This window comes from Eubalaena glacialis, chromosome 7 (genome assembly GCF_028564815.1).
Source record: "Eubalaena glacialis isolate mEubGla1 chromosome 7, mEubGla1.1.hap2.+ XY, whole genome shotgun sequence".
Taxonomy (NCBI): Eukaryota; Metazoa; Chordata; class Mammalia; order Artiodactyla; family Balaenidae; genus Eubalaena; species Eubalaena glacialis.
The window spans coordinates 19,442,702-19,470,624 of record NC_083722.1 but is presented as its reverse complement, the minus strand read 5'-3'; the positions used below and the strand labels follow the sequence as shown (position 1 = coordinate 19,470,624).

Sequence of the window (27,923 nt, the reverse complement as noted above, 5' to 3'; positions counted from 1 at the left end):
CATACGGTATTTGTTTTTCTCTTTCTGACTTACTTCACTCTGTATGACAGTCTCTATGTCCATCCACCTCACTACAAATAACTGTTTCGTTCCCTTTTTATGGCTGAGTAATATTCCATTGTATATATGTGCCACATCTTCTTTATCCATTCATCTGTTGATGGACACTTAGGTTGCTTCCATGTCCTGGCTATTGTAAATAGAGCTGCAATGAACATTTTGGTACATGACTCTTTTTGAATTATGGTTTTCTCAGCGTATATGCCCAGTAGTGGGATTGCTGGGTTGTATGGTAGTTCTATTTTTAGTTTTTTAAGGAACCTCCATACTGTTCTCCATAGTGGCTGTATCAATTTACATTCCCACCAACAGTGCAAGAGGGTTCCCTTTTCTCCACACCCTCTCCAGCATTTATTGTTTGTAGATTTTTTGATGATGGCCATTCTGACCGGTGTGAGATGATATCTCATTGTAGTTTTGATTTGCATTTCTCTAATGATTAATGATGTTGAGCATCCTTTCATGTGTTTGTTGGCAATCTGTATATCTTCTTTGGAGAAATGTCTATTTAGATCTTCTGCCCATTTTTGGGTTGGGTTGTTTGTTTTCTTGATATTGAGCTGCATGAGTTGCTTGTATGTTTTGGAGATTAATCCTTTGTCAGTTGCTTCATTTGCAAATATTTTCTCCCATTCTGAGGGTTGTCTTTTCGTCTTGTTTATGGTTTCCTTTGCTGTGCAAAAAAGCTTTTAAGTTTCATTAGGTCCCATTTGTTTATTTTTGGTTTTATTTCCATTTCTGTAGGAGGCGGGTCAAAAAGGATTTTGCTGTGATATATGTCATAGAGTGTTCTGCCTATGTTTTCCTCTAAGAGTTTGATGGTGTCTGGCCTTACATTTAGGTCTTTAATCCATTTTGAGTTTATTTTTGTGTATGGTGTTAGGGAGTCTTCTAATTTCATTCTTTTACATGTAGCTGTCCAGTTTTCCCAAGGGCTGTGTTATTAAATCAATAGCCAGGGGGTGAGGAGAGGCTGGGACATAGCCCTGCTCTTCTGGGTCAGCCTTGCTTTGGTCACTGAACCTTTTCCCAATGAAAATATAGAAGAATTGGGGGCTACAAAAATCTTGTCAATACAAGGGGAACCAGAATACCTACGAAAAATAATCATTAGGTATTTGACTGTAATTTCAACATTCAGCCACACGATGTCACAATTGGATTTTGATTCTCACTGTGTATTTGTCTCAAATAATAGATGAAGGCGTTTTCAAAGCTGGAGAGGAAAGATCAGAAACGCGGGGGGCTGCAGAAGTCCAAGAAGATGAAGATACTCAAGTTGAGATTCCAGTTGACCAGGTAGTCTCCATGCCTTAAAAATATGTGTAAACCAAATAATATTTTTCTTTCAAGTTTTGTGTTACCTGCCCTGTGCTGTTCTTATGCAGATGCGAGTTAAACACTCTCAGGTGCTAGCTATGTGGCTGAACGACCTTAAAAATAAAACAAAACACCTTCAGTTCTTCCTCGTATTCCCACAAAGAGGAGCCATTTGGACAGAGTCTTTATTGTTACAAAAAATGGTATATCTTTAATAAACAGCATTGAAGAATGAGGTGGGTTGGAGTTAGGTATGAGATACAGAGGGTGAAAGTTTGATACAAAAAAGAGTATTGGCTTGGGCATTTTTAATCTAGAAAAAAAGTCCTCCATTTAGAGAAGCAGTTTAAAAGTGCCGTTATTTTCTCTCCTTTAGGGTCCTTGAAATGGTGATGGTTGGAATTTGTTTTTCGTAAAGGAATTGCTTATATAAATGCAGCTCAAATATTTGCTAAGTGTGTATTGATTTTCTTTTTAGGCCAATGGGACACTGTACTTTTAGGAGTGTGTGTGTGTGCACACATGTGCTTATAGAAGGAACTAAGTAGTGTTCATTCTGGCTAAATGATACAAGAAATAAAAGTTGTTTAGGCTTTTTAATAGAATTCAATCAAGTTTCTTACAGTTCTAAGTGGAGGATTGGAATTTAGGTGAGGAGGGGGAATTCATAATCCCAGGCTCAAGGGAATACAGAGTCACCAGGAATTGCCACTTGTTTCCTGACTATTATGTGATATTTCCTTTTCAAAGAGCAAATCTCACAATCCAGCAAATTCCATAGATGATGTTCTCAGTTGTATTTGTCTTAACATTGCAGCAGTGAAATTGCTGCCTGATTATTCCACAGGCATTTTCTGTAAGCATCACCTTCCTGATGAAAAGCTTAATGTGTTAAAAATCACACAGATTTCAAAAATCCAATTTATTATCCAGGATTAGCTGCAACTAACAATTTTTCATAAGCTCCAGTTATAGGTATTTTTTTTTCCCTGAGGGAAATTGGAATTTTAAGTTTTCGGTGAAGCTATAATTAAATATTATATTTTAAGACAAAGAAGAGAAATCATCACATATGTACAACACCTAATAGCAGCAGAAACCAAGACTAATTTATATTCCAAAGTCAAAAATGCCAAATATCAAGAGAAAGTCGTAGCATTATTACCAAAAAGGAGATCTCTTTGTTAATCACTTAGTTTTGAAATCTGTGATAGGTATTTATTTCTTTACTTGTGAGTTTGATGATCACCAGGAAGGGGAGGGCACGAGAGGAATTGATCTCTGATAATACTTGAACAGCCATGAAAAGTGTCTGCAGAGCTTGATTTCTTATTTGACACAAGAGTGCTAGCTTATTAAAATACAAGTATGCAGGAGAGACAGATTAAACAGATTGGTAAAAGCTGGGCAATATCAACAAATTGAGGTCAGTTTGAAGAAAAGAAAACCAGGTAACAAAAGGTCAGAACTGCTTTCTTCTTTGACCCTGTTAGTAATAGAGTTAGGATTGTTTAGCTCATGGGGTTGGCATGAGATGCTTATGAAGTCAGGTCTTAGAGTCATTCTCTCTGTGGCCTGGTGGTCTTTTGCTCCATATCCTAAGCAGCTATGTTATAAATATTGTGAAAAACCAAGTGAGAGTGTGGAGAAATTAGTGTAAAGCTCCATTCTAGTAAGAACAACTCTCAGGACCTGTAATAGTAGCAGTAGCTACTCTTTATTCAGTACCTACTGAGTGCCAGGCACTGTACTAGGCACTTTTATCTCATATAATTGTTATGACAACCCTATAAGATAGGTCTTATCACCTTCACTTTATGTATGGAAATAAAGTAAGCCCCCGTAGGTGGAATTACATGTCCAGGTTTGTACTGTTAAGTAGAGGAATTGGGATTTGAATGCAGGTCTGTCTAACTTCAAAGCACAGGAGTGATCTGGGGAAGAGTATTAAATGCCCTTCTCCCCCACAAAAGCCAGTTATTAACCCAAGGAGGGGAAAAATTCCTGCATAAGAAAAGAACTGTCTATTATATACTACTTGGCTCAGCTGTAAATGATACATACATTTCCTTTCGGGCCATACCTACTTAACTTCTTTGAACTTGTTTCCCATCATCTAAATGGCTCATGTTGTAACTTTAGTCAAAGTACCACGAAGAAGGGTGTGTGTGCATGTAATATCATGTGTAAATTGGCCAAGTACTTTACCTATGCCTGAAAAGCAGATCAAGTTTCAGAAGTAAATATTAAGGCCTCTGTTGAGAGGCAGTTCTCCATGGATCTCTTGTGTTTTTGCATGTTTTGTGAGTAGAGGCACAGATTGCCTTTGTTCTGGACTGTTTTTTCAAGGATGTTTGTGTAGTGAATAGCCTCAAAAGACGGAGATAGTGACTTCCTCTGGAGCAGTCTTTCTCAGCTGGAGGTGATTTGCCTCTGAGGGGATATTTGGCAATTTCTGGAGACATTTTTGTTCGTTATAAGTGAGGGAGTGCTACTGACATCTAGTGGGTAGTGGCCAGGGAATCTGCTAAATATCTTGTAATGCACACGGCTGTCTTCACAGCAAAAAATTATCCAGTGCAAAATGTCAATAGTGCTGAGACTGAGAAATCCTGGTGTGGAGCAAAGGCTAGGTTTGTTGATGGTCCAGTATAATAAAGATGATGTCTCCCTGTGGTGCAAAGGTCAGGCACGTTTACTATCCATTATAAAAGATGTGCCATTGACTTGTATACTTAAAACTAGTTAAAATGGTAAAATTTTTTGCTATGTTTATTTTATCACAATGAAAATATTTGGAGAAAAAAGATTTGGGTTCTCTAAGCATGGGGCCCTTCCCCTGTAATGTAAGCCAGCATGTGTATCACCCCCTTCACATTGCTCTGTGGGAATGGGGCCTCAGGGAGTGGGTGCAAATGCTGATCCTCTGGCCACTGCTATTGCTGTGAGCAATAAAGTCCTTTGTCTCTGACCCAGTAGTCTCTTGTCTTCTGCCAGCATCCATGAAGAGATGGCAGGCTAATGTGTTAGCTTGTTAAGTATGGAAAAATTTCAGATCTTCCATAGTCTTTCATAGCCTCTACTGATCCCATCTGGCATTGTGTTTATGTGTTTAAGTGTGTGTAATGGGGCACTGTGGACTAATTTCAGCTAAAAACATGTTTGAGCTCTGTCCCAAAGTCTAGACTCTTAATTTTTTGGAGACAAATTAATGATTCTGGATCTAATACTACTTCCAAACCCATGGGAAACTGAAGAATGTCACATTCTTTTATAGATTTGGGGAGGCCAGAACAAATACCTTTTCTCAGGGGAGAGTTTAGGTCTCATAAGAATAAAGTACTCTTTTAAAAATTAATTTTTTTGCATGCACATTCTAAATCAATCTGGTTTCCCATAAGCAGTGAAGCAAGTGCCTGATTAACCAATATTTGTGGCTATACCTGGCACCGATGACTTATGTGTCATTATGCTCCGTTTATAAACTGATGCTTTTCAAGCTAAGGAGGCAAGAAATGAGACTGTTCCAATATAGTTAAGTAAACTGCCTCTAGTAAGTAAAGATCAGGCAGGAGAAGCCACCATCTCAAAGACATAGGTAAATACATACCTGTAAAATAGGCAAAGAAGCAATTATATTTTGGATTTTGTTCCATTTGAGAGAAGAGAGCAGAAGATGTGGATTGTAACTTCAGCGTGGTTTTGGATTGTTTTATAGCTTTTTCCATCCATGTGTAGTTGATTTTGAGTAGTAATAAAATGAGAATTGCAAGATGTTTTTATGCTAAGTAGTTTCATTAAATAGCATTTAAACCAGCGTCGTGAACACAGGAGCAGTGAAAGCTTTCTTTTTTTTTTTTAAATTGGAGGTTGTGATATATATTATTTTCTTATTTGTTGATTGATTTAAAACTTAATAAATCCTTAATAACAAAATTACACATGTACTCTTTTTAAAAGTCAACCAATCCAACAAAATTATGACAAAAATAGCAACCACTTGCCCCAGCTTTCCCCACCTGGATTCTTCCTGCTCTATAGACCTAACCGATTTGAGCTATTAGCTGTTTCTCATGGAATAGAGAAATATTCTTCTGTAATATTTTTTCCTCCTCCCTATTTTAGTAATTGCCTATGTGTTTTTCATTTGCTTAGTTTTCTAAGTTTTCATTTGATTAGTTTTCTATTCTCTGTAGTCATTACCAAGCCATCTCCAAACTCTGCCAGAAATGTTGATCTCCTCTTGATGTACTCAGATGTACACGGTGATAATAAATCTCAATTTCATCTTTTTCTCAAGCCTTTCGATCATCTGCCTCAGGCTGGTTAGTTGTTCTTTGGATCTACTTTTCAGAGTCATCCTGGTATTTTTCTTCACCATTATTTTGGGAATTTCTTTGGCTTCTCCCGTGGATGGATTCCCTATTTCCTGGGTTCTACATCTTCCTCTTTCTTGGTTATACCTTCGTTGTTTTTGTGGAGCTCACCTCTAGCAGCTGCCTCGGAAAAGCTTCATGGGAGGAACTTTTATTTTTTGAGACTCTGCATGTCTGAAAATGTCTTTTTTTCTTTTCTCTACCAAACTTGACTGTAAACATGACTAGATATAAAATTCTAGGTTAGATATAATTTCTCTCAGAATTCTGAATGTGTTGCTCAGTTGGCCTTCCCATCCAGATTTGCAGTTGGGAAGTTTGATGTCATTCTGTTTCCTGATCCTTTGTAAATAATCCTTTTTCTCTCTCTGGAAGCTTTTAGGCTTTTTCCTTTGTTCCTGGTGTTCTGAAAATTTCCAGTTATGTGCCTTGGTGCAGGTCTTTTTACTTATTCGACTGGGTACTCAATGGGCTTTTTGTGTTTTTTTAAAGATTTATTTATTATTTATTTATTTATTTAATTAATTTTTGGGTGCGTCAGGTCTTAGTTGCAGTACATGGGATCATCGTTGAGGCATGTGGGATCTTTCGTTGCAGCACGTGGGCTTCTCTCTAGTTGTGGTGTGCGGGTTTTCTCTTCTCTAGTTGTGGTGCGCAGGCTCCAGGGCACATGGGCTCTGTAGTTTGTGGCACGCAGCCTCTTTAGTTGAGGCGCGAGCTCAGTAGTTGTGGCTCGTGGGCTTAGTTGCCCTGCAGCATGTGGGATCTTAGTTCCCTGATGAGGAATCGAACCCACGTCCCCTGCATTGTAAGGCAGATTCTTTACCACAGGACTACCGGGGAAGTCCCTCAATGGGCTTTTTTATTCTGAAAATGTTTGTTTTTCAGTTCTGGAAAAAATTGTTGCATTATGTCTTAGATAATTTTCTTCTCTCTATTTCTCTACTTTCCTTCTGGAACTCCAAGTATTCAGATATAGGACCTCCTAGGCTGATCCTCTACTTATCTCTCCTACTTTCCACCTCTATGGATTTTTTTCTATTTTCTCAACTTTAAAAAAAACATCAACAAGCTTCAGCATTTATTTTCCATCTATTGATTTTTTTCTAGCCATCGTGGTTTTAATTTTTAAGAGCTCTTTCATATTCTCTGAATGTTCCTTTTTATAGCATCCTATTCTTATTTTATGTATGTGGTCTCTTCCCTTATCTCTCCAAGGATTAACTTATTATTTTAAACTTTCTTTTCCAGAACTATGTTTGTTTCTTCTGTTTCTTTTTTCTTTCTATCTTTCTATCTCCATGACCTCTGTCTCCATGTTAGAGGCTCTCCTTGGTTGTCTGGTTAGATTTTTTTTTAATTGCAATATATTTGACATGTAACATTGTATAAATTTAAGGTCTATGTCTGGTTAGATTTTAGAGGGAAGCATTAAGGAAACTCTGTGTGCACAGGCAGAGCTTATCAGGCTGGGGATGCTTCACTGGAGAGTGATTGGTTTTGCCATTTCATTGGCGTACCTCCAGTTTTCAGTATCTGTGTTGTTCCTTTGGGTTGGTCTATTTCTTTTGAGTGGAGTCTTTCAACCTCTTGCCTTAATGGTGTAAGCCTGGCTGTGAGCACTTTGGGAGCTGACTGTGGGAAGGTGGCTTGGGGACCTTAAGTAGAGAGATGTATCCTTCTGAGTTTCAGTATGGTGCTCTTGTTCTCACTGTGCTTGAGTCCAGCTTCCTTATAGTTCAGTATCTTTAAAGAATAAACCTCATTTATTTCTCCAAGGTCAGCAAGGGGATCTTGGGAGTCTACCTCCTTCATTTAAAGACTCTAAGCCAATCCACCTGTTTTTAGTTATATCAATACCTATGCCCCTTCCTCCAGAGACAGATGGTACCTCCAATCCCCAAGCCTTCTATAGGTTTTTTCAACGTGCAAAGTTTGCTTCTTGGCTTCCCCTCCCTACAGACTCAAATTTTAGCTTACTCGGTTCTGCTGTTATCGGCCCCACGTCCAATGGCTTTACAATTTCCCAAATTCTGTGGCTGTTTCCCAAATTCCAGGCTTCTGTGTCTCTATAGCTTCATCCCTTTTAAAGTTGCCCTTACCTAAAATTTAGAGGGGAATTGGAAGGAAGCTACAAACCCCCCCCCCACACATTTGTTCAGTCTGCTGTGTTTAACCAGAAATCTCTTTCACACTAATTCATCACTGTGAAAATAAACTGTCTTCATAGAATCTGCAGTAGGGATGACAAACTGGCAGCCTGTGACCAAATCTCCTATGAGAGAATCTTTTTGGCTGGCCCAGGGCTTACAATATGGAATCTCTTTAGTGGGCGTGTACTCTTCAGTTTACTGCAGACCTCAGCACTCCCTATTACCTCACATATGTGCTGAATTACACATTTATGTAATTTTCCCAGCCCCTGGGGGCATTTAAGTTTGTGATGATTGATCTGCACATATAGAACACATTGCCATTTTAAAGAATCTGCAGCCTAGAGGCTATAACCAGAAACAGGAGGTTTGAAGTCCAAATATGCCCATTGACCTATTTTGTCCCTTCTGGAGAATCAGCAGTCACTGACACCTTCTCTTATGAAGGGTAAGCTCAATGGAGAGCTTGTTTGTGTTACTTGTTCATGTTCATGAGTAAAATACACAGAAAGATAAAGGAGGCTGCTTCTTTTGACCAGACCCCTAAATCTATTTCAGTGAAATGTTATTTATTAAAATAAGAATTAGGAAATGTTCAGAACCAGAAAGGAGGCTGGAATAAACTCCTTGCTTTGCCATTGAAGAAACAAAGCCCCATGCTGTAGTGGGGAAAGCCATTTTCCCACAAACACACAGCCTGCTGGGGGTTGGGGAGTCTACACAGGCGCCCAGGGCTCCTGGCTTCCAGTTTGGTGCTCTGTCTCAACACTTCAAGGAAGGGAAGTGGGGAGACTAGGGGCTTCTAATTATCTCACAAACAGAAGCAGATTCCATCTGTGTGGAGGGCTACTCGGCCTTCACTGCCTTCCCTGAAATGAAAGGAATTGCGTGCAAACAGTGTTTTCACCATTCTCTACCTTCAGGTCACCTCCTCTTAGTGAATCATATTCATGGTTGGTGCTATAAGCATCACACACAGTGGGAAGAGTTAAGATGAGGACGCTCTGGCTTCTTAACTTCCCTGTGCATCATCAACAAGGCCTTCTGTGACATCACCTTTGTTGATTTGTGTTTGATTGATGGAAATGGTGTTAAACATTAAAACATAGCCTTCAGCGATTTCTGATGTAAGCGAAAGAAAATCAACATTTACTTCTAAAGTGAGAAAACTTAATGGGGAACGTTTTTTTCTAAGATGACTAAATAGCTATATAAATATAAGTTTTCAAGGTATTATATCTTATCCTATGAGTGTCGTGGGAACTTGTGGAATTCAGCGGGCCTGGGTGAGCCAGCTCTCAGCAGGTGGCTGGCCAAAGCTTCACTCTCCTTGTGTCCTTCGAGTGTCACATCTGTAAATAGAACCACCCTTTTTTGTAGGTCATTGTACTTCAAACCACATTGAAACCATTTTTTCCCTTCCGTGAAAGTAAGCCTCTGAAAGCTGAAAACGGGAAGCGGTACTTTGCTGTCATGAAAAATTGAAACTGATTATTTCCAAACACCTCATTCAGCTTGGGTAGGAGATGATTTTAGTCTCTATGGGAACAGAAATAAAAACAAGTGTCGTAACTTCTTTACTTTCAACATCTCTGCCTGAACTCTGCCATCAAATCCACAGAAACACCTTCTATCCAAAGCCTGTAACAAATCCTACTCCTAAATTTCAAAGGTAGCAAATGCTGCATGGAGAAATGGACATTTAAGGTAGTATTTTCATTTGGTTGGGGGGGCGTTCTGAGCTCCAGTTTCTAGGGCTAGGGTATTTCAGGGAGGGAGACCTGACAGGTAAGAATGAGGAGGACAGCTGGATGGTTAGGTAGGCTCTCTTGCCTAGAAAATTGTAGCGTGTGCTGTTATCTCAGATAGCGAGGGTTTTAACATTCAAATATACTCCTTAGGGAATTCTGATATAAATATAAGAAAAAGCAACATTTACTTTTTTTTAAATTTATTTTTTAATATTTTATTTATTTATTTTTGGCTGCGTTGGGTCTTTGTTGCTGCACGTGGGCTTTCTCTAGTTGCTGCGAGCAGGGGCTACTCATTGCGGTGGCTTCTCTTGTGGAGCACGGGCTCCAGGCGTGTGGGCTTCAGTGGTTGTGGTACGTGGGTATAGTTGCTCCACGGCATGTGGGATCTTCCCTGGCCAGGACTCAGAACCCATGTCCCCTGCATTGGCAGGTGAATTCTTAACCACTGCACCACCAGGGAAGTCCCAACATTTACTTCTTAAGTGGGTGGGACATCAGCTGTAGTGTCTGTTTAGATGCCTTTTCCCATTTCTAATTTTTGGTGCCTCTGTTACTGTCAAAGGTGTGATGTGAGTTTAAAGTGTAAGTCACTTGAGCAGCCTCATCTGTCTGTGAAAATACCTTCCAAGTAATTGATGCTTCTGATATTTTGTGGCTCATTTCCATATGATTTCCATATTCCATCTTCTTTCCTCTTACCACTCAGGAATCCTGAGTTAACCTTTGTAACTGCATGCATATATTCTCTAGAAAACCTGAATACTGATGGTTTCCCCTGAGCCGTCCCTGCTAGGATGCAGACAGCAATAATAACTACCAGACCTTTTCTGTCTTGCCATACAAATCAACCATTTTCCCAGGATGTCCCTTACAAAATAAATAGTAAGATATGCATGTAGGCAAATGCAGGCAAAAAGGCGCTTGGAATATCAATGCTGGTGTCACATTAAGGAGAAAATCTGGTGTCACTTTTCTAGTAACAATATCAAGAGCAATGGCTTATGATAAATAAAGTGCTTTTTAAAAGGTAAAAGTCTCACCTTTCTTATAAAAACTTCTATGTTTAAGGGTACGTATTATCTGTAATTGTACATATATGTGTAATATGTCTGTTAATCTAGCTGCACTCTGGATGTTCTTGATGTCAGTGAGGCTTTGAGACCGGAACCATCTAAATGATTTGTGCAATCATTATATACATCAGTTTAGTGAATATATAGGGGAGAGTATAATGAATACCCTTTCTTGACTCCAGTGAAACGTAAGAATTGTGCTTTGTACAGAATATAGTATTACACAACTACTCACAGGAATGAACTAGTCCTGAAAGTTCAGGATGGAGAAACAGTATCTACCTGAAAACTGGTTCTCTTAAAATTTTAGTCACAAATTGACTAAATTCGACATAAACACCAGGGGAGAAGACCTTTAAGCATAGGTAAAAATATCTTCCTGGTTTATCGCCTTGGCAATGATGTGTTTCTTTTTTATAAAGTGACTCCTAAGAAAGAGTAGCAGGGTGATGTAATTAGAATAAATCTTGTAGAACTGTCTTTATGGCTAAATATCATTCTGTCAACAGTCAGTACTATTTTCTCCCAGTTTTCAATAAAATTCATATTTTTTAAGTTAAAATATGATCTTCATCTAACGAGGCATAATTACAACTAGAAATTTTAACCAAAGATGTCTTTTGGGAGTGGTGGTGTATTTATGACCATACCTTTGTTACCTGTGGTTTAGAGCCTCACCAAGTGTCACCTGGAGACCAGCGGCATCAGCAGCACCTGAGCTGCTGGAAATGCAGAGGCTCAGAACTGCTGACTCAGGATCTGCATGTAACAAGATGCCCGGTGATGGAGAGGCATTGGCTTAGAAGACACGAGGCTGGGAGTAACTATTTAATGTCGTGTTGAGTTTGGGATGTTGCTCTGTACACTATCTTGGGGAAATAGTACAGTTCTGTGGTCAAAAAAGCATTCATATCCCTCTGTCACTATTGGTGGGCTTTTGGACAAGTTTACCTAACTCTTTATGCTTCAGTTTGTTTATCTGCAAGTTGGGATGAGAACAGTATTTTCCTCAAATGGTGGTGAGGTTAGTTTAAATACGATTAGGCATATGAGGTGCATGGAACATAGGACCAGGTCCCTGGAGAGCGCCCAACAGACGTGAGCCTTGTCACCATCATCTGTCCTTTCCTGAAGGCACATACTCTGTTGGCTTTTATCTGTGGGAGGCACATTTGGGTTTAATTCAAGACAATGAATTACAGTCCTGTGGGAAATGTGGTGATGGACACAAAGATGAAGAAGAAAGAGCCCTTGCTTCTAGAAACTTCCAGAAGGCCTCCCTAGAGCCGAGGTTATTTCCCCATTATTCCACAATCATTCCAAACATCGTTTGAGGCATCTACGTACTCGATAGCAATTCACGTTCACAATTTTCCTTTTTTTTTTTAAAGATTTTTTTGACGTGAACCATTTCTAAAGTCTTTATTGAATTTGTTCCAATATTGCTTCTGTTTTATGTTTTGGTTTTTTGGCCGAGAGGTATGTGGGATATTAGCTCCCTGACCAGGGATCAAACCTGCACCCCCTGCATTGGAAGGTGAAGCCTTAACCACTGGACTGCCAGGGAAGTGCCCCACGTTCACTATTTTCATATCAAACATAAGTAGGGGATAATGGCACACTGTGATTAGAGTTTGACAGGTGTTCTGAGGGCGCAAATCAGGAGTCACAACTGCCTGAGGGGACCAGGAAGGCTTCGAGAGAAGGTGGGTCTAACGAAGGGAAGGAAGAGCCTCTTGGGTAAAGGTAGGAGGAACAGGATGAATAACTGGCTACTGCCAATCTGTCATTACAACTGAAGACAAAGTAGTGCATTACCTAAATGCATATACTAATTTATGGAGGTCATCCTATTTTGGTATTTACTGCTGGCGCATTTGTATTACTTTTAAGAGTGAATAGAGTTCAGAAAAAATAAAAGCTATTGGATGGTAAATTTGTTGTGAAAAGTGCATACCAGGGAACTCAGAAGCAAAGAATAAACGTAAGTAACTAAAAGCAAGGGTGATTAGTTTATGAAAATCACACCTAACCGTCTCATTGGACCAGAAGTTGAACATCAGCCTGCATATTAACTGTATTAACTAAAAAGGGCAAGATAATTGCTAAGTGTCTTGATATATTTTGTTTTGTTTGTTTTCATGTGAATGAGATTTAGAAGGGAGACTGCTCTAAGTGGCCCACTAGAATACGATTTCATTACTGTAGTGCAAATCCTGTATTATACTATTTCATCAGACAACCTCTCAACTCTTTCCATCCAAGAGCAAGAAAAATGGAGTGGTAACAATAATAAACATATATATACAGACACACACATACATGTATATATATATTTGTTGCTTTTTCAGTTTATAGTGGTCTTTCATGTGCATGATCTCGTTTGGTCCTTACTGCAATTCTGTGAGGTCATTATTATCCTCAGTTTCCAAAGGGTGAGGTGGGTTCACTAGCCTGAAGCTGCAGAGTGACCTCTGCCTTCCCAACAGACCACAGTTGCTTCATTTCGCGCAGTTGACATCACCATTGTAGAAACATCAGCAGGCAGAAATTTTGTCCAGGAACCCCTACCCCTGCCTGGCGAGCTTCTTCAGTTATGAACACAGTCTCTTGGAATCTCATGAGAACTGGCTTCTTCAGGAAGGAGAGGCAGTGTCACATGTGGGAGCTCTGCTTCCCTTCAGTGTAAAAGGGATGTGTGATTGGACCTGGGAAAGAGGGTTCTTCCCTTCCTGCTTCTCTTCTTCCTTCCTCGCTCTCTCAAGTTGAACTTGCGACGTCTAACTCTTACCTTTTCCATCCGTGTCCCTGTCCCTTTCTCCCCACACCCTCCACCCTCGCCCTTTTGCCTCCTGTGTCCACTTTTCTCTGTCAAAATTGTAAACATCATCGGAATCTTGTAAGGTTCTTTGAGGTGCGGGTGGAACGTGGGTTCTGTGTACATGTCACCCCTGGCTCACTGCGCTAACACTGGCGTCTGGCTGGCTGTGACTGTCCCTGCTTAGCTGGGCAATCAGGCAGGGCCAGCTAAACGGGCAGAGACTGAGAACTACTTGGGAATTTTGAAGAAATTAAATAGTTAAAAAGTTTTGTTTTGTTTTGTTTTTTGGTGGGGTGGAGTGGGAACACATTATTCAAATATAGTGTGGCTATCTAATAATGGACACCCACTCTCTTATAGAAGGAGTGCTGTTTTTTTTTTTTTACTTCTTTGTAGGCCTTTACCACGGTATAGATTTTACCTATGTGAGTGTGTATGGGTGTAAAACTCAGTGTTCCTTCTGGGGATGATTTGATTGATGTATACACTAGAAACATCTTTAATAATTTAATGCTTGCTTCAAAGGAGATTACACCAAAAAGCACATTGCTTTTCATTTATTCATTACAGATCTGTCATAGAAGCATTTTTTTCTTTCTTTTTTTTTTTTTTTTGTCCTGAATTGTGTTGTAGTAATAATAAATTTCGTACTACACTCAGGATATTTTAAAGGATTATATGCCTTTTAACTAATGTTACCATCTTATTTAAATTGATCAAATTGGTATTTCGGCCCCATAATCCAGCATTTCTTAAAGTTGAGCTAACCAGATGTGGCTTCGTTTGATGATGACTAAAATAGCTGTGCTGGGAAAGTCTAATAGAAATAATGGGATGAAAGCATAATACTGCTTGTTACTAGTGGTGGTAATAACAGCAAAGAGAACAGAGCTGAATTTAGGGCTAGGTGTCTCCGTCCTTAAAAAGAGATTAGGGTATATCCCAGCCCAGCTCTTTTCATTAAAGGGAAAAAAAATGTATATGCATTTGGGGATTGGGAGCAAAGAAAGGGGTAGGATGAGAGACTTAAAACTAAAAACTAGAAACCAACACTCTATCATTCTGTAACTTTTAGGTATAAATCCAGATATCAGTAAAGGAAAACAGACTTTTTCCCATTTAGACAGCCGTAGTCACCTTAGCAGACTTTAGCAAGCTCTTGTAATAGATTCTCAGAGGCAAGGGACATATCTAGATTCCTGAATGGTTACACTAAAATTTGAGTTTTCTGGTATCATTGTTAAAGATTTTGTATTAAAAATGCTGTATAACTCCTCTTTAAAACCAAAACCCAAAGTTGCTTTGAATAAGGCAACTTCAGGCACAGTGAGGATTACAATTTCTAGAAGTGCGATACACGATCATCCAATTTTCAGAGGTAACTTGCACAGAAATCTTTTTGCTCTTATTGGCCATTAGCGCTGTAGTATTTCTGGATTTTCGTTATGTCCTGCTTCAAGTACTCTGCCTAACAATGTTTATAATGTTCCTTCCCTAGATCTACCAGTCTTTACTAGAAATCCAGAAATGTTTTGTTCTCAGGTCAGTAATTCTTTAAACAATAAAAGTAATGTTGCCTACTGCAGACGTCAGATTTTCTGGCCATTGAAAGCACACCTGAGTGTGCTTGCAGCAGTGCTAGGTACATTAGCAACTGCTTGTGTTATTACTTTGAGAAAGAATATAGGACTTTGGGACAAGACCACGTTGGGTTCCATCTTAGCCCTGTTTGTTCACCTGCAGTGTGATGCAGGCAGTGTTGAGAGATTTCTCATTTTCCTCATTCGTATAATGGGCATCAGAAGCCTGTTTCGTAGGGTTCTTGTGAGGGTTTTAGGAAATGATGAATTTATGAATGCTGAGAGTGACATTCGGCACATACAGGTGACGGGTGCTCGGTGTATTTGCTGCCTGTCCTTTGCTCTCCACCTATGAACGCCGTTCACGCAGTGCTGTAGAAACCTCAGTACGCAGACTGTGTGGGATGTGGCCCCAGGCTGCCACACCCCACCCTGAGTTACTGCTCTTTCCTCCTGCCCCACGATCACGTGATGTGCTACTGCACTGCTCTGGGCCCTTTGATGTCACAGTCGTATTTGTCTCTGAATGCCTGGCATCTAGCCCAGCACAAACAGCTGCTCCAGGCCCATTAGCTCGAGTCATGGTGCCTGAGAGCCCTCCAGTGTCTCTTAGAGTCCCCCTGTGAGTATCCCCTAAAAAATCCCTCAGAGTCACCAGCAAGGGAACTTGCTGTCTCTTGGTCCAAGACCCCTGAGCCTTTTCATGGCCTCTTCTGATAGGTTAGTGGGGAGCCACCCGCCATGTTTCTCTGAGTTGGCTCTTTTTTTTTTTTTTCCTCTGTAAATTTTTTTTTTAACATCTTTATTGGAGTATAATTGCTTTACAATGGTGTGTTAGTTTCTGCTGTATAACAAAGTGAATCAGCTATACATAAACATATGTCCCCATATCTCCTCCCTCTTGCGTCTCCCTCCCACCTGCGTCTCCCTCCCACCCTCCCTATCCCACCCCTCTAGGTGGACACAGAGCACCGAACTGATCTCCTTGTGCTATGTGGCTGCTTCCCACTAGCTATCTATTTTACATTTGGCTCTTTATTCTAACTCTCTCCCGCCCAGAGTCCCCTCTCTGTCCCAGTGTCTTATTGAGGAAGCCTTTGGACCTCCTGGTGCTGCCGGTTCCTTCCCTGGGTCCCTCAGAAGCCCTGTCTCCTCAGTGACATAAATGTCATCTTTGGCCCCAGACATTTCCTCTGCTCTGTTTTCACAATGACAGTGCCCACCCTGTTCCTCGCCACACTCTCCTGTCATCACTTCTAGTGCGTCTGCGTCAATGCTCTGCCGTGTTTGTTCTCTGCATTGAGAGAGGGTGGGACAAGCGTGTGGAGATGGGAACATAGTGTTTTCTCCTTTGGAAATTGAAAATTTTTCTCATCTTCATTCATTGAGGTCTTATGCATAAAAACCAGAAATCCTTACCAAGCGCTGTGGGTTTCATTTTATAAATCTCTTGCCTTTTCCTTCCACATCATCTGGCAGATCCATCCCCTCCCACCTTTAGTTTCTGTCCGGCATTTGGCCTTCCTAAGGGCCTCCCCCTGGGCAGCATGCTTAGGGATCACTAGGGCTCTATGCAGTTTGACATTAAGCAACTGAATGGAAATTTGAAAGACGCAGAAGCACTGTACTATTATTTAATTTGTATGATGACAAAGACGATGGTTATTGGAATATTTTAAGAATTCATTTTTTTAACCTTCATTTTCTTAAAGGGCATCTTTGACATCATGTAATCAAATCTGAGACTTTATTTTGGACAGAGTATAAGAATTCATGGTTCTGCCTCTTTCCTCTTCGAAATAATGTTGTGTTGAATTTTATCCTGAGCTTTTAGTCTACTCTGCTCCATTTCCTTCCTTCTTTACTTCCTAAACTGAGAGCATTATGATAACTTTTATAAGAAGACCATTAATAGTCCCATAATAAGAATTTGGGTAGTTAGAGGAGAATGGACTTCCAGAGTTGGAAGGGAGGTCAGAGTTAATTGCATCTCAAAACTTTGTTTTACAGATACCAGGGGATTAACTGATCTGTCCAGTGTCAGATGACTAGAAAGAGGCAGGCGTGGGGTCCTAACGTAAAACAAATTCTGTTTCTACCCTATCCTTTAAAAAACTCTTATTTTATTAAGGCCAATGAAGAAATATGGTAGGTTCAGGAAAGAATGTATTATAACAAATGGGAAGATATTTTAATTTTTTTTTTTTTTTTAGGATCATGATGTGCCAGGTGCTTTGCTAGGCACTGTATGTAACTTATTTAATCTCCGTGGAAGTTTTATTATATTCTCATTTTACCAGTGGGGAATATGAAGTTCAAAGAAGTTAGGTAACAGCCAGTAAGTACCTGGCTAGGACTTGAACCTGGGTCTTTCTCTCTCCCAAGGCTTGGCTCTGGAACTTGGCCTCCTGTTCTGTTTTAAAACAGACTTACATGTATCCAAATAACAGTAAAAATGCCTAGTTTATAAAATACTTGAGCGTTTATTATTTTTATAGAAAGAATATATCGTTTCTTGGCCTTGGATCTGCATGACAATCACTTTTTGTATTTAGAGATATACAGTCAACTCTCTTAGGCATTGTGTGGAAAGCTGTCCACGTTTATTTTTAGAAAACCAGGGTTCACATCCTGGCCATCGCCATTGCCCTTTTTTCATACTTAGAGATTTAAATACATACCAGACACTAGTGGTGGGGATGATAATCTCTCCACAAAGAATTTTTTTTTACCTCCTCCTCTGGGCCACTAGACATTGGCCAAGTGTCCTGCAGTTTAGTTTTCTCTTTGCCATGGGGATTAAGAACATTGATTTTGGAGTCACATGCTTCATTTTCATTCTGGCTGTTCCACTTACAAACAGTGGAATCTTGGGCTAGATACTTGGTCTCCCTGGACCTCAGTTTTCTCACCTGTAAAACGGGAATAATACCAACCTCACAGGATCACTGTGAGAATTAAGTGAGAAAATATTTGTGAAGAGTGGAATATTTGTAAAGGTTAACACAAGATATACTGTATATATGCAAATGTAAGGAAGTTTTACTTGACAGTAATATTATAATTATTACATTATTATAATGTGCCATGGAAAATCTGTTATACTTCCTATTTTTATCCATTATTCCTTTTGATCCATCAGAGGCCAGCAGAAATAGTAGATGAGGAAGACAGAGAGAAAGAAGATAAGGAAGTGGGACAGAAGGAAGACTTTTCAGGAATGAATGGTGGAGTTGAACAGGAAGGAGGCAGGGAGGCTACTGAAGCTCCAGAGCAAGCAGAGGAGATCCTGGATCACAGGGAGGAGCAGGCAGGTCCTGCTCGTGTGAACAGAGGCACCAATGAAGAAAATGGCGAGGAACTGGACCAGGTTAATAATGAGCTTCAAGAAGCAGTGGACGAGGAAATAAAGTCTCAAGGAGCTGGCAGTGGATGTGAAGAGGTATTTCTGTTGCTTTTGCTCACTTGTGTGCATGCATGAAGTGTGTGTGTGCATGAGTGTGCATCTGTGCTCACACTTAGGGAATTATTCAAGCACTTATTAGGACTTGAAAGCTATGGCACTTCCAGGATTCCATGGAGCAGAGTTTGAAAACCAGCTAATTCTAATCTTACCCCCTTAGTTTTCAGTCCAGTGGGTAAAAGACAAACTGTAATGAGATATCATTAACAAATGAGAAATCCAAGGGGCAGGGATGCTGTTCCAGAAGCTGCCTTTATGTTTTCATTTTCTGTCCTGCTCTTATCTACTTGATGGTGCTTGGTACCATAGTCACAAAGAATTTGAAATTAGAAAACTAATAAAACTAATAAACTAGAATTAGAAAACTAATAAAAGACATCTGGTATGGGGCTGGATTATTAATGTGACACGAGAGGAGAACTGCTGCATTTTACTCTTCCCTTTTCTCTGAAAATGCTAAAATGAAAAGTATAGGTATGTTGTTGAAAAGAAAAGCTCAAAAGGAAATAAAGAAAAAAATTGAGGGCTTCCTTGGTGGTGCAGTGGTTGAGAGTCTGCCTGCCAATGCAGGGGACACGGGTTCGAGCCCTGGTCTGGGAGGATCCCACATGCTGCGGAGCAACTAGGCCCGTGAGCCACAACTACTGAGCCTGCGCGTCTGGAGCCTGTGCTCCGCAACAAGAGAGGCCGCGATAGTGAGAGGCTCGCGCACCGCGATGAAGAGTGGCCCCCGCTTGCCGCAACTAGAGAAAGCCCTCGCACAGAAACGAAGACCCAACACAGCCAAAAATAAATAAAGAAAGAAAGAAAGAAAGAAAATTAAAAAAAAAAAATTGAGATAAATAACACCTAAAGCTCAAGAGGTGAGTCTGTGCCCTTTAAGCACATGGTGGATTATGGTCCCAGAAAGGACTTCTGAACAAGTAAAGTTTGAGATTGTCGTGTCCACTGGGTGATGATAGACTAAACAACATAGGGAACCCAAGGAACTATTTTTAGTTGAATAAGATTAAAGGCAATATTGAGTCATTTTTCCTTTGTAAATTTTATTGTCTCTGTAACTAAAGAGCTAAATATCTTTGTTTTCATCTGTTTTCCTCCAGGCTGACTTGGACCCTCGAAGACCGCCAAAGCCAGAAGTAAAAATCACCAGCTCACAAGAAAATGATAACAACGAACAAAACAAGGATAATCTGTCATAGCATGGATGATTTTTAAAAAGAGAGTATATTGAGTATAAGAAAAATTAAGGGTTATAATACTCGAATAACAAGCATATAGTTATTGCTAAACATAATGTGACAATATGGTTGAATACTACCTACTGAAATTTAAAATTAGAGGCCAAACTAATGGGAAAGACTAGATAACTTTGAATAGCTACTAAAGCAGAGTGACTTTTTATGAGATGTGTTTTAAAAAGTCATTTAGAAAAATTAAACAAGAGTAATAGAGGGGAATTTGCACTGGAAGACAATTGGCCACTTGTCTTTGTAAAGATGAAAAAGAACAAGATCATTCCTGTTCTTGGTAAGTGAGATTATTAGATGGCAGCTTATGCTAAAGCACTTATCTAAGAAGGCACAGAATTAAAAAAAAATGATAATAGGAAAGCATGTACTATTTTTTTTAAAGCAATAAACTCTTGAATAAACAAATTGCAATTTAGTTTCAGAGATAATTTGAAGATGGCAATAGATTGAAATGTTTCTGTGTCTTGTTGACACTCCTTTCTTTCTTCCTCCTTAGCCAAAATCCACCTTAAGAGAACAAAAAGGAAATGCAAGGTATTCATTTTGGAAGGAGGAAGTATTCATTCAGTGTATTCCTGACAAATATTGTCATGCCCCTCCCTTAACTGCTGCAGGTTTTAATCCTTATGGCTTTAATGACACATACTCAGGAAGGAATTATAAAGGAACACCCAATTATATCACTGAGCCTGGCTGGGTGTTTTGCAAATTCTGGTATCCTGTGCATTTTTGTTGATCCAGTCTACCATTACCAATAATACTCCTCTCTTCTCCTTTGCATTATTATTCAATATTAGAAAACACAATATTGGCTATTCCAAAGATTGAATTTTCTCCAAACAGTTTTTTAACAAAAAGAACAAGATAGCATAGTAGAAAAAAAGTAGGCTATATGAAGAGTTTGTTACTCCTCAATTTCTCTTGCTTTTTGCCTTATTTCTATTAGGACCGCCTTGTCATATTTTTTCCCCTAGGGGTATCAGCAAATATTTATTTTCATGGTTAGTTATATTTAGACTTTCAAGCAGATTCCTTTCTATATAATTAGAAGCTATAGGATAGAAATTGTTGAAAAAAGTTTAAAAATTGTCATAATGAAACCAGTTCCTGATTACAGTTTTAGGAGTTAATTAACTCAAATTGCCTTGTTAGGTATATATGGAGAAAAAAAATAATCGTATTAGTTTTTTGAATTCTTAAGAGATGATGCAGTTCTTCCTTAAATATAGAAATGTTTTTCTCATATTAAAGAATATTTTTGTTAATTATGTAGAAGTTATAAATTTGAAATTTTAACTTCTTGTGCTTTCATAGAATTCATTATTAATGATAAGTTTAAAAGATTTTTTTCCCCTCCAGGTTTCATAACCAATCACTTGGAATCAAAGTAGTTACATAAAGCACTTAATAATACTATAGAAAACTGATGTATTTTTCCTAGAAGCTATTTTAATATTTTCCACAAATAGGAAGTATATGCAGAGACTATAATGTAACAGTATTGGAAAGAGATACTGATATAAGGGTATATTAATCTGGGAGGATGATTATAAATGGGGTCCTATATTTCTAATATAAGCTCTAGATTGTGCTTTCTACTAATAGGCTTATTTTTTCAAATGGGACAATATAAAGCATTGCAGACTATAAGCAACAATCTTAATAATCCTTGTTGCTAGGGAAATAGACTACCTGGTCTTTTAATGTTAAATTCCCACACTATTACTGGGCCTGGGGTTAATGATTTCAAATAGTTTATAAAAATATGGGATTACATATAAGAAATTATAACTGATTATCAAGGTGATTCTTTTTTCTTTCTTTAATGAGGATTTTATCTCTCTCTCTCTCTTCCTTCTTCAATAAAGATATTCTGTCTCTTTTTTTTTTTCCCTGTTCTTTGCTTCATCATACTTAGTATTCAGGTTTTCAGGAACTTTTTAAGAGTCATCTTAGTGAAGCACAATGTTACTTTAAATGAAAAACAAAGTTTGGTATTTTAAGTATACTTCAAGAAGGTGATAGGCCACAATACCTGTAGCAAAAAATTTAAAAATTGGGACGTAATACTTATCTTTTATGTGCATATTTCACCACCTGTCTGTAGGATATAATTGTGACTTAACTTGAGGGATGAACAGTCACTAATAACTTTAAAACACTTTGCAAGCATAAGTAACAAAAAAAAAAAAAAAAAAGAACTATGTCGGTCCAACCAAGGAAGAAATCACTGACAGATGATTAAAATTGTAAATGTCATTTTGGAGATGACTTTAACACACATGATGAAAGTTAATTCACCTTCCAAATGTGGACATTTTCCTTGTGGGAATGGTGGCCTCCGTGGCAGAGTAGCTCCACAAATTAAGTGAGACTCACTGACAGATTTGGAGAACATTTATGTGAGTGAGCAGAAGAGATCTTGGTTAGGCTTCAGGTATTGTTTTATAGAGGGTGTTAATAAGAAAAACTCATGGAGCTTTTATGTGGTAACCAATCACAGAATGCTTTCATCTGTTCTTTCTTTGTGATAGATTTTCATAGTTTTAATTTTAATGAAATGCTTTTCTTAAATTTAATTGGGTTTTAACACATTTGTCAGCAACTGGTTTGTTAGTTGAAATGGAACATAAGGAGTTTTGCAGCGCAAATAAAGAAGATTTTTAACTGAAGTCATTTTCATGCAAAGGACGTATTACCTGGTTTAGCTTCTGTTAAAATTGCATTTGAGCATCCATGGATTTCTAATTATAAAACAAGATACTCTGGCCATAAGATAACTTTTTACTCATTATATTTCTCTATGGACATAGGATGACTTTTTGTTTATTAAGACATTTTGGGGGGGAATATTAGAAAGCCAGACTCATAGGAAGAGTATGATACCCTCTCGTGCCTCCCGTTTTATTATGAGAGTTAATTCCTGCTGTTGTCTGTAAGCACAGACCCATCCTATATATATGTGGCTCAGAGTCACTCAGATCTCTCTGTAGGCTCACGATCGTGAAGCCATATTAGTGTGAGCTTATTCATGTTAACTCTTCCAGTTATAGCTCAAAAACCAACATCCTTGAAAATTTCACTAAATAACTTACCTTCTACGCAAAGGATAAAGCTAATTCACCTAGTTAAAATTGTGGCCATAGAACAACAGGAAGTCTTCTTTATCTTGTTAACTGACTCTCCTAAAGAATTAGCTCTATCCTTTCATTTTCTGCTCAAGAAGGAGCCAAGGCAAAAGTTTATAAAGTAGATTAATTGCTAAGCAGAAAGCATCACATCTGAACTGTTGGCAATCTGAACAGAAATCGACTATGTAGATATACACAGACACATAACAAACACTCACACAGATGCGCTCACACACTTTAAAATGTTGAAAAGCCTTCCTCAGGCACAGCGTTATTAATGGAATAAGGCTCTTTTGAGAGAAGCAATGGACAAAAACTGTTGGTAAGGAAATGCTAAGAAATGATGTATATCAATGGTGCTTTAAAACTTGGTTCCCGAAGACTTTAAGAGGTTTAAAATTCTTCTCAAAATAAAAAAGCTACCAGCATTTTAATGGAAAATTTATTCTAGGGAGGGGTGAGATATATATTAATATATAAAATCTTTTTTTTCTGAAGTAACTACGGAATACAGTTCTTTAGTCCTTTGTCATCAGTCTTAAGTACCATATACTTCAGGCGCAGAATATTTTGTACCAACCAAACACAGGCTCTGTCAAAAGGTCATTACTGCTTGTGAATGTGTGTGTGATTTCCATGAACATGTAGAGTGGACTCTTTTCGGTACCAAGTAGCCAAGTTCACCACAAACAGAATAAAAATATGACTTATTAGTCTATTAGTTTATCTAATGTTCAAGTTCAGTGCAGAAGCTTTTTAGCTTCCTTGTATGAGTGTAATATCCTGGAATGGAAGGATTTTTTTTTTTAAGGTTAGTCTGTTTTTCTAAGGTGATGAGCACATACAGTTCTTCATTATTAAATATCATTTTTGTAAATAGTGTACGATCTTTGCTTTTCAGAAACTATACTGGTATTTAGATGGGTCTGATTTTTGTTCTTACCACATGAAATTTGTATATTTCCTACCATGAAGTCTAAGTGACTTGGATGGAGAATGAATGTGTGCCCCTACATGTTGATGAGGAAGAAAAATATTATTTTTGAAGAGGCATAGCGTACTGTAGGAGATGGGGAATTAAAAAATGTCTGGATAACAATAAAGCATTTATAAAATCAGGAGGTAACTAATGGAGCTCCGCTGACTTAAGCCAACAACAACTTAGCTTTAATCTATGAATGGAACCAAATGTGTTCTCTGTTGCTTAATCCACTTAAACCACATAGTTAATTGAGGGGTTGAGTTACTGTCACAAATGTAATGGCATATGGGAAGAAGGAATGACAGTAGTCAATTTTAGAAGAAGATTGAAGAAAACCTATTCTGTTTTTTTTGCTTCAGTGTTTTTCTTGTGTCTTAAATCCTTAATATGTACAATGATAATGGGTGATTATTGAAGTTGTAGGTAAAGATTAAGTTGAGCTCATCATGTTTGTATGATTTATGTTTAGAACTCTTCTTTGTAAGGACAATTATTTATGTTTTGATCAAATTACGAGCTTTTAGGTTTTTACTTCTGTATCAGTGCTCACTCTGTAAGTTTGCTGTAATTTTTTTAGCAAATAGATCTGTGTTTTATATAATTAAAACGTGTTTGGATAGTTTATTGTTTATGATGTTGTGTTGCTAATATTTCATGTATTAATTGTTTTTATGATATTTTTTCACAAGCATAATAGATACTTTTGATTTAAACCATGTGGAAATTCAGCACATTAAAAGATATTTCTGTTTCTATTCGGCATAGATATTAAACTTCATTATGTAAAGAAATTTTTTTTTACAGCTTCATATACATGTTGTTTAGTTGATAAAAATTTGAGGGATATTTTAAAAAAACTCACTGTTTTTTCTTTTATGAAATCGTATTAGAGAAACACAGGTTCAGAATTTTTGTTATAATAAAGGTAAAAACAGAACAAATTATGCACACTTAGTGTAGATATAGCTATAGGAATAAATTCACAGTTTTACAAAGAGATTGGTTAAAATTCTGCTTCAGTTTGTGAGATATTCACTGCCTTCATTCTATTGAATTAAAATAGTTTTGTGTTTTCCTTTCATGTTTGAGAAGCAAAAACAGTTAAGGAAAAGCATTTTGCCTTCTTAATATGTAATAAAATATGTTTGATTCAGGTACCGTCACTGAGAACTCATTAATGCATCTCTTGTGCAGTTGACCCCTGTTATCTTTGTTATTCCATAAGCAAACCTGGGCAACTGAGGAGGCATCTAGATTGCCAAAGTCAAATCTCTTTAGGCCACGTGGCTAACTGACATTAGAAACTTCCCGTAACCAACAAGGACTGTAATTTCTAGAAGGTGCTGTAAAATGGCTAGCATGCATTGGTTATCAAACTCTTATGAGACTAAACATACAGCTTTTCTGCAGGTTTCTAAGTGTTTTTTCTCCCCGGAATGTGACCTTAATCTATTAAATCATCGTACAGGTCTCTCAAATGCCCTCACAAACTCAATCTTCCATTAAAGAGACAATGATGCAGGGATGTCCCGCAGTTCTCTTTTCGTTTATTATGGGTTTAGTAATAACAAAAATGATTTTAAATTGCAAAAAATACCCACAGAGTTTAAAATTCAACGAGATACTCCCCTTGGTTTCACTGTATTTGTTCCTCAGGCCGCCGGTCCCGCGAACTTCGACCCGTGGAGACCACGGCCGCCATCAGGTCGCGGAGGCGGGGATGGGGGAGAGGTTCGCCGCCGCCTCAAGGCCTGGGCCCTGGCCAGAGGGTGGCCGTGGCGAGGGCTCTGGAGCTCTGCAGGAACACAGCTCCCAGTCTGTCCCTGGGTCCCCCAGCTCACCCGCCAGCCCGAAGACAGAGGGCCTGGAGAGCTCCGGGGAAAAGGCCGCGCTCCGCCTCCCACCGGCAGGACCCCTGCCCCGCTGACCACTGGCGGAGCGGGACCTCGACCCGCCTTGCTCCTGGTCTCGCGCCGACAGTCTCGCGGTATCCAGGTCTCCGGCTGATGGTCGAGCGCTAAGGGCTGCGCGCGCGCCCGCCCGCGCCACCCGCCATTACACTAGCACCGTTTATTGAACATGCAGTTTTTCCCCATTAATTTGTGGTAGGAACTATACCAAATTCTCATGTGTTTTAGGGAAATTCTTGGCCCAAGATTGGAGGACAATTCTATTATGGACTGAATCACATTCCTCCAAATTTGTAGGTTGAAGCTCCCAACCCACAGTGTGACTGTATTTGGAGACGGGGCCTTCATGGAGGCAATTCAGGTTAAATGTCGTCATGAGCGTGGGGTTCTATTCTATAAGAATATGCTTATAAGGATGTCCTTATAAGAAGAGGAAGAGACACCGGAGGAGCTCGCTCTCTCTCTGGACAGGCGCAAAGGAAAGGCTCTGGGAGGACACAGCAAGAAGGTAGGCATCTGTAAGCCAAGAAGAGAGGCCTCACCAGAAACGAAATCTGCCAGCACCTTTGATTATGGACTTCTAGCTCCAGAACTGTGAGAAAAATAATTGCCTGTTGTTTAAGCCAGTCTGTGGTATTTTGTTATGGCGGCTGGGCCGACTAATACAAATTTTTTCTCTTTGCCGAGTCCTAAATTATGTAATGGGATTTTTTTTTTTTAAATTTATTTATTTATTTATTTGTTTTTGGCTGTGTTGGGTCTTCGTTTCTGTGCGAGGGCTTTCTCTAGTTGCGGCGAGCGGGGGCCACTCTTCATCGCGGTGCGCGCGCCTCTCACTATCGCGGCCTCTCTTGTTGCGGAGCACAGGCTCCAGACGCGCAGGCTCAGTAGTTGTGGCTCACGGGCCCAGTTGCTCCGCGGCATGTGGAATGTTCCCGGACCAGTGATCGAACCCGTGTCCCCTGCATTGGCAGGCAGACTCTCAACCACTGCGCCACCAGGGAAGCCCGGATTTTTTTTTTTTTTGTCAGTGAATATACATGAGAAGATATTAGTTTAGAAGTTTTTTTTTTTTTTTTTTTTACAAATTCTGTTTATTTTATACTCAAGATAACATTAAGTTTTTATCTTCTGCTAATGAGTGCCTTTCCTTAGAAGGAAGAATATTTTAAAATTGCCTCAGCCTGGTGTTGTGTTTGTATGTTTGAAGTAGTTTTTTAAAAGATTCGATTTCTTTTAAGGTTATATGTCTAGTCAGGTTTTCTGTTTATCGAATCAAATTGGCAACTTATATTTATCTAGAAAGTTGTTCATTTCTTTCAGGTTTTCAAATTTATTTGCCAAAATTCTTTATAGTATTCTTTTAGAACTTTAAAAAACTCTTGCTAAATCTAGTCATAGTCTCTCTTTTTTCATTTCTAACATGGCTTATATGTGTTTTTCTTTTTTGTTCAATATTGCCAGATATTTGTTTTTATTAATGTTTTAAAAATACTCAATTTCTTTGATCCTCTGCATAATTTTTCTATTTCATTATTGCTCTCTCTTATTATCACTAATATTTCTTTCCTTCTACTTTCTGTGTGTTTTCTGTAACTCCTTAAGTTGAATGCCTTGCTAATATATTTTGGCTTTATTCATTTCTAACATATGCGTTTGAGGCTATAAATTTACCAGTATGTATCACATTAGCTATAACCACAAGTTTTGAGACGTATTGTTTTTTTTCATCATTTGGCTTGTAATTTTCTCTGTTTCTTCATTGACTCTTGGGTAAATGGGTGATGCTGTTGGTGCCCCATCCAGATCCCATTTTACTTGGCCAGGGCACCCTTCCACCAAATGCTGTGAGTGCTGACTTCCTTCAGAGAATTCCCCTCAGCCAAACAGAAGCTGCATTTCCCAGGAGGTTACATTCTCACGCTGGTAGCTTACAGTCAATGACTGACTGACATGGGAGGAAAAAATGTCCACCTTCTTTTTCAAGGTAGGGCTAACTCCGTGGTGCAATTTGTGCTCCAGGACTCCCTGTGGGATCAGCCTACTT

The 27,923-nt window shown here is 38.9% G+C and overlaps 1 protein-coding gene across 2 annotated transcripts in view; it reads left to right on the top strand.

Moving 5' to 3' along the window:
• DCDC2 (doublecortin domain containing 2) overlaps positions 1 to 25,382 on the top strand; it is a 167,787-nt gene extending 142,405 nt beyond the window's left edge. For both annotated transcript variants that reach the window (XM_061195762.1, XM_061195760.1), the window contains 3 exons: positions 1,259 to 1,359; positions 18,280 to 18,579; positions 19,704 to 25,382. In XM_061195762.1, the coding sequence (XP_061051745.1) occupies positions 1,259 to 1,359; positions 18,280 to 18,579; positions 19,704 to 19,802 (500 nt within the window). In that variant the 3' untranslated portion in view covers positions 19,803 to 25,382. The remainder of the gene's footprint in view (positions 1 to 1,258; positions 1,360 to 18,279; positions 18,580 to 19,703) is intronic.
• Positions 25,383 to 27,923: the final 2,541 nt, after the last annotated feature.